Source organism: Magnolia sinica, chromosome 4 (assembly GCF_029962835.1).
Source record: "Magnolia sinica isolate HGM2019 chromosome 4, MsV1, whole genome shotgun sequence".
Lineage (NCBI taxonomy): Eukaryota > Viridiplantae > Streptophyta > Magnoliopsida > Magnoliales > Magnoliaceae > Magnolia > Magnolia sinica.
In genome coordinates, this window is record NC_080576.1 from 83,838,528 (window position 1) to 83,856,621 (window position 18,094).

General features: G+C 38.6%; 1 protein-coding gene and 1 pseudogene across 2 annotated transcripts; one reads left to right on the forward strand and one right to left on the reverse strand.

The window, feature by feature from the left end:
- Nucleotides 1-1,718: 1,718 nt before the first annotated feature.
- On the reverse strand, nucleotides 1,719-3,105 carry LOC131244577 (uncharacterized). 2 transcript variants are annotated; one of them, XR_009170403.1, is made up of 4 exons: nucleotides 2,706-3,105; nucleotides 2,555-2,602; nucleotides 2,209-2,421; nucleotides 1,719-2,082 (listed from the first exon to the last, which is right to left on the reverse strand). XR_009170403.1 is itself a non-coding variant. In XM_058244095.1 (3 exons), exons 1-3 carry the CDS (start codon nucleotides 3,099-3,101, stop codon nucleotides 2,290-2,292), a joined length of 576 nt encoding a protein of 191 aa, XP_058100078.1. In that variant the 5' UTR covers nucleotides 3,102-3,105; the 3' UTR covers nucleotides 2,120-2,289. The 2 variants fall into 2 exon arrangements, 1 of the variants encoding a protein (XP_058100078.1); XM_058244095.1 differs by lacking the exon at nucleotides 1,719-2,082 and having other exon boundaries at nucleotides 2,120-2,421.
- Nucleotides 3,106-13,030: 9,925 nt separating this feature from the next.
- LOC131244198 (probable indole-3-pyruvate monooxygenase YUCCA10) overlaps nucleotides 13,031-18,094 on the forward strand; it is a 49,230-nt pseudogene continuing 44,166 nt past the window's right edge.

The following is an 18,094-nucleotide window of genomic DNA, read 5'->3' on the forward strand; positions in this document are numbered from 1 at the left end:
TACCTGTCAATTAATATAATTATCGATAAACAATTTAGCACCTTCAATCTCCACAACTAAATATGCATAGTCACTGGTGAATGCAGAACATCATTTCCTCTCTGCAAAATTAGAATGTGGTACAAATTGAGTAAGAGAGTGAATGATTTAAAAGGATACAAACAAGAAAAGACCATTGAAATATCAACTGGTTAAAATTTATCTACTAAAAGCTACATACAAGGAAACCTCAATATTCAAATCACTTCATGAGTAATAGATTCATGTTTCAATACAACAATTTGAAAAAACGTAAAAGCAGAAAAAGCAAAAGATCTTTATCTTGTTTCTTTCTTGCCTTTTGGTACTATAGGTTTTTGTCAACACATGCATGTACAAGGCAGCTCATGTACATGCCAGACATCTGCCAGCATGGCAAATTGGTTACTTATGGAGAGCAGCACATGCTTTCTCCACACCTCCAAATCTAGATGTAGGTTGACTTCAACAAATACTTTGAGCCAGTTGTGTAATCAAAAGAATCCAACAAGTATCTCTGCTACCAAAAAGAACAAAAAATAAATAAACATGTATTGTAGTAGGAACATTGTATCAAAGAAATTGAATGGTCAAGAGAAAAAACGATACTATGATTTAGGACATGAAATCTCTTTCCATTGGTTTGGGTGCCTCTGCAACATTCGTAAACCTCAGCTAGAAGAAATTGGTACAGAAAGAGAAAACAAATTACAAGTGTAACCATGAAGGGGACCTTGCAATTACAAACTAGCAGAAACCAATAATACAAGCCAAAAGTTCACCAATTTCAATTGGGTTTTGCTTGTGTTAGAAGCAGTAAAGGAGTTAAGCGAATCAACAAAAAGATGATACTAAACAAAATGCCAGCAATTCTCAGAAGAAACTTAAAGTTTCAATTCAATTTCAACAATCCAGAAACTTATTGGGTTGAAACTACTAATACTCCAAGTAAATCATCCACTTGGAATGTTTTGCCAGCTTTTTAAATAGGTCAACTCAGCCAAGCTCAGGCCACAAGTTTTTTGAACAATGTACAAAAGAAAATCTACACAGCAATATGCCAGGACTACAACACTTCTTGTTTGAATATCAAACCTTTCAAATTTTCTATTGAACAACTTATCAGCCCATCTGTCTCTGCTAATTCTGAATTATCTCTCTTTGTTCACAAAAAGGGCAGGCTGTTATTACAGAAAAAATATGGCTCAGTTGGATACAATGTTAGTGATGATATACATGGATCAAGAAGGAAAACTTGCACTTACATATCTTATCAAATTTTGTGAAGGATCGTCCCTGAAACATAAAATTTCAACAATTCAGCCATATGATCTGAAAGTTGATTTTAACATGGGTAACATACATATGAAAATGCTGAAAATATCAACATAAAGCAATTAAAGATTACACTGTCAACAGAATTTTGGATCAACCCACTTCTCAACCTGTAAAAAATGCTGAAAATTTCAACATAGTATTGCTGCATTAAAGAAATATGGAAGAAAATGATACAACTCACCTTGACGCTCAAGCCTTTCTCCCTCCTCCTTTACCCGGGCTTGGGACTGGCAATGCAAGTAGTTGCATTGGCGGAGTTAAAAAAGGGGCTTAAGATCCATTTGGTTTGATAAAAAATTATATTCATAAAGATTGATGTGATGACCAAATGGAACTTAAGACTTATAATACTTACATAAATGTAGTTGTTCTCCTTCGCTTGGCTTTCATCATCTAACACTGCCACAAAAAACACGCTAAAAAAGGTCAACGCCATCCTATTAATGTTGTAAAGAAACATGGAAAGAACAAGAGTTGCATTGAGTTATAAAGAAAATTGATAAGAACAAGAGTAAATCATGTTGGCTAACTTGTTGATTTAGTTACCCAACCTGTCATATGCATTGGATCTTAAGTCAATCCAAATTTCAAAATGGGAGTTAAACACTTTCTATCCAAAACCAATCACACATCAGTCCTAAACCCATGCACAAAACATAAAACATTTACAAGAGAGAGAGAGAGAGAGAGATCCTTTCATTTAGCTCAATCCAACTCTCCTTAAACCTACAAAACAAAACAATAAAAAGAAATTAATTAGTACTCGCATTCTTGTACAAGAAATTCTATTGTATATGAAAAATAAAAATAAAAAAAATCTGGCCTTACACATAATAGAGGGCCAAACAATACTCGTTCCAATAGCATCCCCAATTGTTTTATATCGTCCATAGGGTCTTATCAAAACCTCCTCCCGTACTATTGCCACATGAATTAATACTTCCCAAAAACCAATTCCAAGTTCGTGCCCCCTACTTTTGTGAGCGGATCCTTGCTCAAAACAATTCCTTTAGCAATAGTAACCCCGAGTTTGACAATACTTGTAAGAAGAACTCTAGTCACATCCTACAAAATAAAATTCACTATTTGACAAACTGCATTGTATTGAATAAACATTCATCCGTATACCACATATAATTAAGAACACAATAACATCAAAATATAATAAAAGAACTATTCACTTGGTATAAGGAATTACCCCAGCGCTAGTGCAACTCGTGGTCTTCCCCTTATTCGTTGAGTGTTTCTGCAAATGATAAATCAATATCAATCATTAAATACCAACTAAACTATATATAATCTAGGACATAGTGCATATGTAAATAAAGACATGTATATAATATAATTACTTGAGAGTTCACCCAATGGCTTGATGATGAGGATGGTTGGTTCATGTTAGAACTAGCTGCAGCACCGAATACTGTGGGTGGGTTATTGTTTGCATTATTCATAGTGGCTATCAATTTCATCAGAGTTTCTTTCAAGGAAGAAATTTCAGCATCTCTTGCGGATGAGATTTCAACCATAGTTTCTTTAAGGGATGACATTTCAACTTCTCTTAAGGATGAGAGTACAGCTATATTTTCTTTAAGAGAGACTATATCAGCATGTAGTTCCTCATATCTTTCATCTCTCCTCTGATCAATGGAAGTCATCCTTTGTTGGTTGGATGTTGCACCCCACAAATCAGATGGAGATGGTCCTAACCCATAAGTGCAGACACGACCATACTTGTCTTCTCCCATAACTTGAGATAATAAATCATCCCTTGTCGTGCTACTCTGTGAGGCCTTAAGTTGCTGAGATATTTCTTCATTGAGTTTTGTCTGCAATAATAATTATCACATGGGAACAGTTAATGTGTAAATACTCTAGCTGCTGCTACACATTTATATGGAGCTCTTCTTACATGTAAATACATTAACGTACCATTACTACTGATGAGGCCTCATCCACAGGCTTTTCATCTTTGCATGTATGAGTCAAGATAAACATATTTGCCCGACTCAGATCCGACCCATTGGCCCTTTTCCTCTATTATTATGCAAACAAGTTATATAACACAAATATACTAACATGGTTAGTTAGGTTATTAATAAAATTTACCTCTTCCTCACGTATTCGCGCAAAACTCTTTGGCAAATGCACCATAATATCAAAAAAAGTCGGTGGAAAGATCTTTTCTAGATGACAAAGTGTGGGCATGTTGGGGCTCCATATATAATAAGTTGTTTATTGTCATTCACAATCACAAGTATCATTTATCATCCAACTAACTATTAACAACATTTACAAAAATAAAAGACATCCAACCAACTCTATATAATAACTTGCAACTTAACCTGCTGGGAACCGTCATACACCGTAATATCTTACGGCAGAGCGGGTTCTGAGGAGTTACAAGTTGGGCCTCTACTCTCTAGGAAAACACATAAATGAAGTGACAAAAATATAAATTAAGCAAGATCAATTATTTATGAAAGAGATTGATGAATAATACCTGGCAAACAAATGGAGAGAAACCCGCTAACTTACTTTGTAGAGCTATATAGGAAGAGATTGCTTGTATTGGTTCTAAGAATCAAAGATATGCAATTTGGAAGATCATGTTGAATTTCATCTAAAAAGAGGAAAAAAATCTACAGCTGAAATTCTAGAAGATACTAACATAGAACTTGAAAATTTGTTTGGAAATTTAACATATGGACAACAACTTTCAGTTTTGCTCTCCATTAAGCACCAAAAATGACAGAACAACAAATAGAGAATTGTAGTACCAAAATGAATTGGGACAGTACCTTATCACTTTGGACATCGATTTGAAGCTTGCAACAAGTACAGTAAATAAGATAATGATTCTCTCTCAACTCTCCTTGCTTACAGATGGGACACTAAACCCTGTTGTCCTTGCCAACTTGGCACCCAATTTAGACAGTCTATACATGTAATCTATAAGAAAGATAGTTATTGGTACACAAGTTAGAAGATTCATGCAACTACAATAAAAACTAAAATTCAAGAAAAGCGCAAATGTCGTGTATAGTTGTTTTTGTTGTAGTGTTGGTTGCATGTGGCAGCATATGAGGCTCGGAATGTGGATGCATCATGAACCAAAAACCTAGTTGAATATACTTGGACATTGCATGCAGCATGCAAGCACTTTAAATCAAACAGTCCAAATTGTTTGCACAGATAAATTACAGTCTGATTGTTGGGCTGTTTCGAGAAGTGGGCTGCAATTCTTTTAGGTACATTCATAACTGACTCAGGAATTGGTGGCAGACAGAAAGCTCTTTTTGTGTAGCAGTGCTTTGTGTTTTCAAATTTCAACTGCTCGTTGAGATTTGAAACAAGTGAAATTGTTTATTATTTGGGGACAGAATGTGAAAAAATGATAACTGCCATTTGGGTCCCATTGTGCTGCCTCAAGCATCAATGTTTCACTGTTTCAGCTTTCAACTGTTTGTTGAAATTTGAAACAAGTGAACTTTTTTGTTATTTGGGGATGGAAAAGGGAAAAAAAAAATTGATAACTTCCACTTGGGTCTTGCAACTGCTCGTTGAGATTTGAAACAAGTGAAATTGTTTATTATTTGGGGACGGAAGGTGAAAAAATGATAACCGCCATTTGGGTCCTGTTGTGCTGCCTCAAGCATCAATGTTTTGCTGTTCAGATTTCAACTGTTTGTTGAAATTTGAAACAAGTGAACTTTTTTTTGTTATTTGGGGATGGAAAGTGAAAAAATGATAATTGCCATTTGGGTCTCGCTGCCCTGCCCCAAAAATGATAACTGCCATTTGGGTCCTGCTGCCCTGCCCTAAAAAATGATAACTACCATTTGGGTCCCACTGCCCTGTCCCAAACATCAGTGTTTCGTTGTTTCAACTTTCAACTGCTTGATGAAATTTGAAATGAGGGGAACTGTTTTTTATTTGTGGATGAAAGGAAAAAAACAAAAAATAGAAAATTGATCATTTCTATTTGGGTCTCACTGCACTGCACCAAATGCTTGACCAAATTTCATAGGGCTCCAAAGGTGCTGGAGGCAGGTGGGGCCCACTTCCATCATCATTCAACGATGATATTCAACCATAGAGGAATGCCACTATTAGGTTTTGTTCTGACCTTCCATGAAAGAAGGGAAACCAAAGAATTCCACCACTGCTGATAAATCAATTACCTCTCCTACAGGGCCGACTAAAAATTGCAGATTTTGGATGGTCAGTGCAATCCAGATCAAAGAGGCTCACCATGTGTGGAACTTTGGATTATCTAGCACCAGAAATGGTAACAAACAAAGCACATGACTACACAGTTGACAACTGGACCTTGGGCATCCTCTGCTATGAGTTCCTTTACGGCGTCCCACCTTTCGAAGCCGAGAACCAGGAAGATACATTCAAAAGGTTAGAAAAGCTTCATCTGCCTATCTACATTTCCCAAAGTTTACACAGAGCTTATAATACTACTATCTATGTGTAGGATTGTGGAGATCGACTTGAGTTTTCCTCCCACTGCTCATGTGTCTGCAGAAGCAAAGGACCTGATCTGTCAAGTATGATGATCAGAAGCATCTATGTATTGAAAATCATTACGCATAAGCGTCTATGTATGTGTTAACATTCTAGTTGTAAATGTGCAGCTTCTGGTGAAGGATTCTTTAAATTACAGCCCAATAAAATTCTTAACACAGATAAATTACAGATCATATAGTTTGCACAATAGAAAATATGAGTAAAGCACCTTCAGTATTGTTAGCTGCTCAACATGATCTATCATATAGTTTGAACTGTTGAAGTTTCTAGGATGACTGTGGCTCCATCACAGTGCACTCTACCTGATGAATGGCCCTGAACTGTGACACATGGAAGTTGAATCATAGCCCTTTCAAATTTACAAAAAAATCCATCAGTGGTGAATTCTTACAAATGTTCTAGCCCTAATATAAGTTGGATAACGACCCTTTTGAATTAATGCAACAAAAAAAAAAAAAAAGCACAGGCCCGCCAATCTGATCCATGTGGGAGGTATAAGTCCGTGAAAAATTCCTTCCAACACCTTGTGACAATCATATTAATTGTCATGAAGAAATGAAAACAGTGGTTGAAGAACAAGCTAAATATCAAATATGAATGTCTCACACAGTGCATGAATGCTACATGTACAGCGGCAAATACAAATAGCAAGCTGATTGACTCCAAGAAAAAGGGCCTGGACTTAAATCAATAAATGCCCATCTGATACAAAATATGTACAATAAATAGTCCTCCAAAATGTAGATTTTCTCACTATTATGTGATTATTTATCTGGAGATTGGATTAGTGGTCATTCGTTATGCTGTTAGAAAATGGAAAATACCTATTGGTCCTATTTCAACAAACAAGTGTCCACGAACCAGTGGTTAGGATCTTGCTCTGCATTTTCTGGATTCCCGCATATCAAGCTCTTATACTTTGCGACCATCCAGATCATTTAAACAAACAATTGTTTTTCTATTGTGGCGATGATGGCGTGTCCTTATCTACTACGTTTTTAGCACATACAAATGGGTCCTGCTGTAGATAGCCATCCATGGAAAAACCATGCTATCCTACTCACTGGATAAATGGTGACAATTATTAGAACCCGGGCAATATTCAACTTTCAAAGGAGAATAAACAAACAGCTGAGATCTCCTGGTTGTATTTGGGTGGCCCACCTGCAGACGGCTCAGATTCACAGAAAAATACAGCCACATGTACTATGATGAGTAACAAGAAACTAAAATACAATCATTAACGGCAATATGGGAAGGGGAAATGATCCAATTCTGCAAGTCAGTACAACATCAGAATAAGGTTCGTTGAAATTAGACAAACCATCTCCATCTTAAATGATCTGGATGGTGGGATAGGTGGGCATCTTCAATCATCCATGACCAAAAACCATCTCCACAGGGAGGATGGTAACCACTGTCAGATCAAACGCCTGAAAATAGAAAGACATGAAAACAGAGGGACATTCCATATTCCGTAATGGGCCAGCACCATCCAACCCCACATCAACAGTGCATTAGCACCATCCAACGAGGATACATTTGAAGAAGCGCCATGAAAATCGCAACAGAACATGACAATAGAAAAACAGTTGTTTGTTAAAATGGACTATCTGCTGGTGATTCGTCTCAAATCCTAAAATAGTTTCAATAAAAATGATGGACAAGATACAGACAGGAACAATATATGAAGGTTTTAGCTAATACCTTTGAACTTGTGAATCAGATCAACACCATTAACAACCCTGATTCGAGAATCTGCAGATGGAACAAGCACTTCTAAATTAGGGATTCGACCATGCAAATCCCTAAAAATGGATTCGACAATGCAAATCCCTAAAAATAGATTGGACAACGCAAATCCCTAATTAAGGACTTGTATTCAACAAAAAATATTCCTAATCAAGTATTCTAAAGTAGATCATACCTGAGAATCTGAGATTCACCAGCAGCAGAAGACCGAACTGCAACAGAGTGCAGAAAACAGATCCAAAACCCTAGGAAACAAGAGAGTAGCAGATCTAGATACTACGGAGAGATCCCAAAGTAGCCGTGAGAGAGAGAGGAGAGAGAGAAGGAGAGAGTCGTGGAGTTGCAGAGAGAGAGAGAGAGAGAGAGAGAGAGAGAGAGAGAGAGAGAGAGAGAGAGACGGGTAGGAAATAGGAGAGTCGTGGAGTTGCAGAGAGAGAGAGAGAGAGAGAGAGAGAGAGAGAGAGAGAGAGAGAGAGAGAGACGGGTAGAAATGTGAGAGAGTTTTTTTTTTTTTAATATGGTACGATATCCGTCATTGGGTCTTCGTTAGCACCGATAAACGTGCAGCGCAAATGCCGTTTATACCGCTTTTTGTTGTAGTGACACCTGAGAGGAAATTCAACATTCAAATTGATAGTCATGCTGTATGTGGGAATCCTACTGATCATCATATCAAGTGATTATTAGGTATATATATTGTCTACCTTTGAGATTTAATTTATGTTTCTGGGCTATGACCCACCTCTGGTGGGACCGTTTTATTATGTATATGCCATCATGTGAGAAGTCTCACATGCACTCTACTACATCTTGGTGAACGGGTGTGATGCACCAAAAATTGATAGATCAATTCATTGTTAACCATTTTTGTTTTATCCTGTTGGTTTGAAGATCGTGTGATTTGTACATGTCACACATGCGCTAGATTGGAATGTATGGCCGCATGTAGGATGATCTCTGGCAGTGTTTAGTGGGCCAGCAGTTTGATTATTAGATTCAAGGTATAAAAATGGCAAGAAATCATGTGGGCCAGCATGCATAAAGGAGAGGAAAAAAATATTTAGACATTCATTTGAAAATCGATGTCTAAAATGTTTCTACATTCCTGCCAAAAATATTTTAATGTTGAAAGGTAATGTGTCAAACTCAAGGTATTCAATAATGGTAACATTAGGAATAATGGCCACCTGTGATGATACAGGCCATAACAGCCATTATGGCCATTTTAATTTTTTTTAATTTTTTTTTAAATTTTTTTAAAAGCTTTTTTAACATTGACAACCATTGCAGCCCTGTAATGCATAATGGTAACAGTCGTAACATTAACATGACTGTTTTTGAATAACTTAGCGAAGCTCTTATTACATCATTCATTGGCATTATATTCATTTAAAAAAAATTAATAACACCTTTTTTTTTCTTTTTTTTTTTTTACAAAACAAGGTTACTGAAGAATGTCAAATATTTGGAATGGATGATATTGGAAAAAGTGAGTACATCTTTAATATATTTTAGAGCTATGATAAATGATTGGTTAGTTATTTAGAGCTATGATAGATTATTGGGTTGAAATTTCACAATTTTTAACTTAAAAACAAAAAATAAAAATAATTTGATAGGGATAATAATCCACCCCACAGTCATGAGTTCAATTCACTTCTCCATGTTTCACCCAATGCAGGTGATTTGTGGGTAATTGCATGCATCCGCATAGATTAATCTCGCCTTAAACCCATTTGGATCTTAAACAAACTTTCAACACATGTTAAATGTGCTTTTTTATTGTTACCAGGTAACGTCATTTTCTCCAACAAAGAAGATTCACAAGTGTCACAAGAATCACATGGAGAAGCATTTTCTAGAGAGGTGGCTATTGAGTTATGAAGTGAGGTGCCGGATAATATAAGATACAGTCGTATTATTTCTCAAAATTGCAACATATACAATCTACAACTTCATATATGGTATTGGTACACATGTATGGTATGTTAGTTATATATTATTGGATTGCTAATATCTAATTACTATTCCTAAGTCCCTTTAATGTCATTGACTCATTGATTATGTTGTGCCCATCCATAGAAACCTCAGCCATTCCTGCGCAATAGAGGCTATTTTCCGCTTACCAATGGTTGGGATGACTTGGCAGTGGCATTCCACCTCTGTGGCGAGGTACTCATCACCATGCATACATCGCTACAAGCACATGTACAGTTGATGACATAACATATATACATACGTGCACATATTTGCTGGTGGAATTTTCGCCCTGCCGCATTTTGAGCCATACGCGCAACATGTGTATGATCATCTGAACCGTTCGTCCACTGGAGACAATCATGAATGGATCACAGATCAGACGTTATGCGACTAGACAATCCTAGCCGTTTGAATTTTGAACATCGTGTACAACCGTGGCATCTATTTGTACAGTACTTTTCATGGTTAGGATTGTCAGATCGTTCTGATTTTTTATTTTTTATTTTTTTCTGTGGTTCAACATACGCATATGGCGCTGTATGGTGATAAAAATTGTCACATGTGTGGGAAGAAAATTCAGTCCAGTAATTTCATGCCCCCCTTTCTATGATGATCTGAATCATTGATTCATTCAGGAGCAACCGACCAGGCCTAATGAACGGTTGGGATCTTGAACAAACGTGTCCAATGTCCTTTTCCACGAAGCACACCTGTCGCTGTTTTTCCCCTAAAAAGAAAAGATTCTTAAATGTTTCCAGAAGAAGCGCGGAGAAGCGTTTCTCAACGGGTGGCTGATGAGCCGGTGAAGACGCTATATACAAGGATAAGAGAAGTTAGTGTACAGGTACTGACCTTCCATGCATGCATGAAAGTGGCGAGAGTGGACTGCTTGTGGCAGGGATGTCATGTGACACGACGTCGCCCAAGCTCTGTGGGGCCCACCGTGGTGAAGGTGCTTTATCCACGCCATCCATCCGTTTTCCCAGCTCATTTTAGCCCATGAAACCAAAATTGATACAGACCCAAAGCTCGAGCGGAGAACACCACGTAAAACAGTGGGTATTGAACACCCACTGTTGAAAATTTATTGGAGCCACCGTGATGTTTTTATCTGCCGTCCAACGTGTTCAAAACGTCACACAGACCTGGATGAAGGGAAAACACAAAGATAAGCTTATGAAAAACTTCTGTCGTCCCTAAGAAGTTTTCAACGGTGGGCATTCAATATCCACTGTTTTCTGTGATGTGATCCACTTGAGCTTTGGATATCCATCATTTTTCGGTTCATGCAATAAAATGATCTGGAAAAACAGATGGACAGCATGGATGAAACACATACATCATAGTGGGCCCCACAGAACTTGAGCCACTTCGTGCCACTGGTAAAACCCCACAGCGTGTTCCATTGACTCGGCCGAGTCACACCGTTTTAACTACGCGTGCAATCTCAAATGCGTGAAGTTGTCCGAATAGGGATAGATTCGTGTGATAGTTCGCCATCATTCTGGAAACTTATTTTTTATTTTTTTGGCTAAATAGTGCGTCTCCAAATTCAATAGGCAAAGTCAATCGTTACTGTCTATTTCTTGGAGTAATTTTTTGGTTGTGCTCCATCAACGATCAGTCAGGCAACCTAGATGGTCTAGATTGCTGCACAACCATTCCATAAGTATGGTTGAAGAATCACTGCACATGTTTAAACATGGTGGTAAACTAGCATTGGAGCCTAGTTTTTGGTATGATCAAACCGTTCTTTCTGGGTCCGTAGATATTACGAGGGTTCTTTCTGGTAGAATGTGGGACCCGAATGACGCCTACCAATTGCTAATCATAGATGCAGGGAAAGAAATGGGCCATCTTTGGACAACAGGCCATGGATACCCCACATTTACCTCTGGTCATATTAGTGATTTTATAATTCATTTAATGGTGAAAACAACCCGCGATTCGGATTGCGTACCGAGTAGATAAGAGTAAACTCTGTTGGGCCCACCGTGAATGTATATGATCTATCCATGCCGTCCATCCATTTTTCCATCTTATTTTAGCAGTTGAACACAAAATTTAATCATACCCAAAGATCAAATGGACCATACCATAGGAAACAGTTGGAATAATGATTTCCACCGTTGAAACCTTTTTAGGGCCCACGATGATGTTTATTTCTTGTCAAACCTGTTCATACGATCACACAGATATGGATGAAGAGAAAAAACAAATACAAGCTTGATCCAACACTTCTGTGGCCCCCAAGAAATTTTCAACGGCAGATATTCAATTCACACTGTTCCTGTGGTGTGGTGCACTTGAGGTTTATATATACTTTATTTTTAAGTTCAAGCCCTAAAATTATCTGCTAAAATTGATGGATGGAGTGGATAAAATACATAAATAACGGAGGACCCCACAGAATTTACCCAGTATGCTTAGGGTACTGAGTTACTCAGTACGCTATCCGCTACCCTTTAAAAGGCATCTAGTGAAAACGAACAGAAGATCTTGTTTCATTAATAGGCCCCTGGTATTGAGTCATCTACGGTGATAGTTCATCACCATTTTTTTCAGTTTTAGCGTCTTATGCATACTCACGTGGCATACATGCATGATAATCCAGACGGCTCAAATCTTAGGGCCCATTGTTTGTGGGCCATAGCCTGAAAATCGTAAGGATGGAATGATCCTAGCCATCCAAATAATAACCTTCGAATGGACAGGTGGATGAAATAGCCAGTGGGTCCAAATTTGGCTAGAAAAATCACAAGTTTAGGATTGTTCTAGCAATACGAAGGCCGTGGTCCATGAGCAATCAGGCCCACTATCTGGATGGTTCAGATCGCTACATGTTGAACCACAAAACATAAAGGGAGGTGGTGAACTATTCCCTTACTCCAGCCGTTGGACTGTGGAGGAAAACTTTGACGCTGTGGAAGAGTGTGATCGATGATACACAGGCATGCAGTGAAAATTTGTACATTTCACGCATGAGTAATTTGAATTGAACCGGCTAAATTATGGGTTCATGTTTTATATGTATCATAAACCAAACATCACACTTACTTCACTATGAGATTGGCATACACTTTTCGATCGTTGAAACAAAAAATATCCAACGGTCCTATTTCAGCCAACAAGTATCCGCATATCAGAAGCAAGAACGGGTCAAACAATCTGATTTTGGGCATGAGACAGTTATGGCGGCTTCGGCTATTTAGATAGTTTGATTTGATGGAATATATGGCATGTGATTGATTAATAATGCCTGTATATCAAGCATCATAAACTGCCAGAGTATCAAACAATTCCCATTGATTATAAATAAACGAGGAGACACCCCCAACCGCTACAGTGACATTAGGCATTAGTAATAGCAGTTAGAGAGAAGAAAAATACTAGACTAGTGAGAGAGATGGAGAGCATAGTAGTGATAGTAGGAGCTGGTCCATCAGGCCTAGCAACCTCAGCATGCCTAAACCTCCTTTCCATCCCTAATATAATCTTAGAAAGAGAAGATTGTTATGCTTCTCTTTGGAAGAAAAGGGCCTACGATCGTTTAAACCTTCACTTAGCTAAGCAATTCTGCCACCTCCCTCACATGCCTAACCCTCCCTCCTCACCTACCTACATCTCTAGGAATGATTTCATCCACTACATTGATCAATATGTGTCCCATTTCAACTTGGCCCCCTTATACCATCGATCCGTTGAATCTGCATCTTACGATCAAGATATTGGTCGGTGGGTTTTTTGTGGCCCGTAATGCAGTTTCGAATGAAGTCAAGGAGTATAGAGGCCAGTTTCTAGTTGTTGCCACCGGGGAAAATAGTCAAGGGTTTATACCTGATGTACCAGGGTTAGAGAACTTTCCTGGTGAGATTGTGCACTCTAACCAGTATAAGTCAGGGAGAGATTACAGTGAAAAAGCTGTTTTGATTGTTGGGTCTGGAAATTCAGGCATGGAGATTGCCTTTGATCTATCTAACTTTGGAGCAAAGACTTCTATAGTTGTCAGGAGTCTGGTACATACCCGTTACTAGCCTAGTTTCGTACTGGGTTTAACTTGGTTTGATGCATTAGCATGTTCACATCCCTTTCATCAAGGATACACATATACTTTTTTTAATTTTAATTTTAATTTTAATTATTTATTTTATTTTTTTTTTTTCATTTTTGTCTTTTAATGAATGTGTGGTTCGATGCCACCAGGCATACATGATAGAAAGATTTTACCCCTAGCCTGGTGAGGACCCTATATCATACCACTAAAAACATCATATACTATAAAACAAACAAACTACTATAGAGAAAACCAAAGTTAAAAACAAAAACCTCCTTCGTTCATGATGATACACTCACATGCTTTATTTGAAGCACTTAAAATGTTACTTTATTTAATTGTTTATTCATGTATTTATTTATTTTTTTATCTTGCCATAACTAAACGTTCTTTGCTAATGCATGCAAAGGTTTTGATCACTTTCCAACTAGACAACTTCAAATTTTGAGGTTCATGAAAGATCTATTTTTGTTAAAAGTATTTGCAAGCACCCACAAACACGCGTGGAATCAAGTTATGCATATGGGGCTAACGTGGTTTGCTGTATGGCAGCAAACACATGCAACACGCTCTCCTCACCTTAAAGATCGAAAGCCACAAAAATACGGTTGATCTAATCATCAGGTGGACCACACATGAATTTACAGTTTTTTTTTTTTTTTTTTTTTTTTTTTTTAAAATAATTTTTTAAGGTGGAGACATTCCACTAGGAATATTATGGAAAATGAGATTTACATCCATTCGGGGGGTTCCAACAAAAAGACTCGGAGTGCGCCTATCATATAAAAGCCGAAACAAGGAAAAAAAGGAAAAGAAAGGGGGATCGGAGAGGGGCCGGGGAAGATAAGAGGGACTATGGAGGGAGGATGGATCAAGCAAGCTGGTAGCACAGAGGTGGGGAGAGTAGGCGAGCGGAGAAAGGCCCCATGCGAAGAAAAACTGAAGCGGGGCAGCGCTTATGGAGGGCACCTGAAGATGAAATACCCAGCAAGGATGTTAGCCAACACCAATTTTGTTCTTGCATTGCCTCAGGAGGCCCACCCCGGCCTTGTCAAGCACTAAGGAACCTTTGGCTTGCCTGGGGAGATCCGCTGGATGGAGGAAGATCTTATCAGAAGCACCACTGCTAGCAATGTTGGCAAGCCCGTCTGCCACAGAGTTACCTTCCCGCAGGGTATGACTGAATTGGAGATTGAGAGGCTGCACCAGAAGATGGATGGACTGAATGAGATACCAAAGGAGATACCAAAGCTTCCAGCCATAGGAGGAGACGGGATTTGAGATAGCTTTCAATAGAACTAGGGAATCGGTTTCAACAATGATGGATGAAAGCCCCAAATCCATTATGTTCTATGATGAGACCCCCTAAATGGCTGAATGATCCTGAGTTTTGCAGTGGGTGATCATCATTATGTTTGGTGAACTTCTTACATTGGTTAGCTGTCACACAAGAACCAAGTGGGTCCCACAATAGGTGGATCCTGTTGGGGGCCTTGCACAAAACCTTAGGATCTAACCTCCCGAAACAAACCAGAATTATGGAATAATAAAGCAATGAAATAAATCAAAGCATAAACCACACCACATAAGAGATTTTTACGTGGAAAACCCTGAAAGAGGTAAAAATCACGGGACCTCGTCCAGATCAATAATCCACTATGAAGTAAAACATTACAGTCTTCTTCACTCACGCAGGAGTGGATAAACAATAAGAGAATAAAAGAAAAATGGAGAGATCTCACCGATTATGAGGACGTAGAAGCGCTGAGATATAAATTGCATAGTAGATAACCTCCACGAGCATAACCTCCCTTCTACTAGCTTCCTCTCTCTCTTTCTCTCTTTCTCTCACACCTTTGATAGCCCTCTTGTGTTTTTCATATATCTAAAAAAATTCTAGGAACCCCTATTTATAGTTTTAGAAAACTTCTTTCCGCATCCCAGTTACAAAAGGACTCAGATTTCCGCAATCCGCAAAATCGCAGAACGAATCTGCGTAACCACGACTGGTCGAGACGAGGCCACGACTGGTCGAGTGCCACCCATGATCGATTGAGCACCACCCTCGACCGATCGAGCACCCCGGAGAAAATAACCCAAAGTCGATGGACTTTGAGTCGAGTCAGGTCTCGACTCCACAACTGGTTGTGCACCAGCCCTTGACCGATCATGTAAGGCTAACGACCGTTCGAGCACGGGGAAAAAACCCCATCAAATCTCTCTCTTTTTGACCCAGGAGAGATTTACCTTCTTCAAGCCAACCTGGTTTCTGCAAACCTCAAACTTGCCCTTGAGCAAAACCTTGGTTATCATGTCTGACCCATTATCGTCCGTGTGGACCTTCTTAAGCTGTAACATCTTCTGTTCCAAAGTATCCCTGATCTAGTTATACTGAATCTTTATGTGCTTTGACTTGGAATGCTAACTTAAATTCTTGTTCAAGTGTATAGAACTCTGATATCGCAATAGACCAAGTGCTCTGAAAGTGCCCTGGTTTGTTAATTAGTATGAGTGTTGAGTCAGCTAGACTACAGAGCCTCATAGGAAGATCAATTCAAAGCGTCTGTCTCAACCAGACGTGTGCAAGCTCACCTCTGGTAAATCTAAGCCTCACATCCCATGTCCCAAAACACCAGGTAAATAAAACCCTTAAAATAAGTCAGAACATCTTAGGGTTTTAAGTTAAGAAAACTTCTTCAAAAATCAAAAAATCTCCAAGTTTTCTTGCTTTGTCGATTTTATCGATACATTTCTTGATAGAATCAACATGTGCTATCGATGTCCTCGATGCTTAAACGATATCATCGAAATGAGGACAAAATATGTCCAGCAAACACATATATCTCTAGATGGATTTATCGATGTATCGATATAGCTATCGATATCATCGATATTTGAATCTCCAGTCCATCAAAGTTGACTCGATAATATCGATAAGCAGATCTTCGGCACCCCTATTTTTACTTAAGAAAATCACATGTGCATCAATATATTGAAGCCGTTCTCGATACCATCGAAGTTTAAATCTCGATGACATCAGAGGGCTCTCAATATTAACGGTCATGGGCACTTAGTCTTCTAGCAATTATTTTAGGGTTGTTTATCTGTGATCGAGGGTCAGTCGATAGAATCGATATTCAAATATCGATGATATCGGTACGGTTTTGATGGCATCGAATAGGGACAGAAACTGTCCAGCAAGCTTAAATGAAAATTCCTTAGATTTATCGATGCCTCGACACGACTATCGATATTATCAACATTCAAATTTCGATGATCTCGAAGGTCCCTCGATCATTCTTGTAAACCTAAAATATTTCAAAGCAAGTCTTTCCCATTTTCAAATGTCGAGAAATCGAACCTTGCATCGATGGAATCGGAGTTCGAAATCTTATGACATCGACACGTATTTCAATTCCCTCGACCAGTTGGCAATTGGTTTCAAAAGTGTATGACATTTGAGTTTGTGTCATCGAGCGGACCGTCAATGCTATCGAGAGTATACGCTCGATGATATCGAACTCTGTCATAAATGTGACCATTTTATATCCATTGGAACCTTTTGCCTATATAAGGAGAACTTGTCTATTGTTGCTGGTAGAGAAAGAAGAAAGTGCTTTTAAGTGTTTTACCTTAGATCATATACCCAAAGCCCTTTCTCTCAGGAAAGTTCATCCTTCAATCCACCCTTATCATTGATATTCAATAGAGTGGATTGAGAAATGAACTTCCGCATTCTAGGATCCTCCAGCTACTACCTTAATGGCAAATCATTAAGCTGGGATGCCTTGAATGCATAATCAGAACCACTCTATCTTCCTTATAGGAAAACATTTTATAGAGTAAGATTCCATCTTAACCTTGACCCAACCCAAAGCCTCGTATTGGTACATCATCTGAGTTGCAGGTCAAGGAAGTCAAAGATTCTTCATTAAGAAGGAGGAGAACTTCGTCAACGTACTGAATGAGACTCATCTACTTATTTGTAAGTTATTAGAGTCCAGAGGACACTTGTGATCATTCCTTTTTAGGATTAGGTCTAAGGTGTTTCTCACCCTTACAAGCCCTCGTAGGAGGCCTCTAGCGGGGGTGTACGTGATGGGTGCGTTATGTTGACCCTTGCTCTGTGGAGAGCATAAACAGTTAGGGTCTTGTGGAAGATCCTTGACCAGTGTGCCTAAAAGTGGGTGCTATGTGTTGACCCTTACTCGTGAGAGCATAAACAGAGGTTCCTTTTATGGATCCTTGGCCAGTGTGCTTAAAACCTGGGTGCTATGTGTTGACCCTTGCTTAGGGAGTATAAATATTCAGCCTCAATGTAGGTTGTAAAGGTTGAAGGTGAGCCTGATTTAAAACCTTATGTTTGAGGTGAACCGCTATGAAACCTCTTTAGTGAAATCCAGTACACTCAAGGAT

Bases quoted from the DNA above. Each gene is read 5' to 3' on its own strand.
- LOC131244577 (XM_058244095.1), bottom strand. From the start codon at position 3,101: ATGGGAGAAGACAAGTATGGTCGTGTCTGCACTTATGGGTTAGGACCA. The intron at 2,603-2,705 runs GTAATTATATTA...TATCATTTGCAG, and splicing joins GCCATTGGGTGAACTCTCAA to AAACACTCAACGAATAAGGG. The intron at 2,422-2,554 runs GTAATTCCTTAT...TTTATTTTGTAG, and splicing joins CGAGTTGCACTAGCGCTGGG to GATGTGACTAGAGTTCTTCT.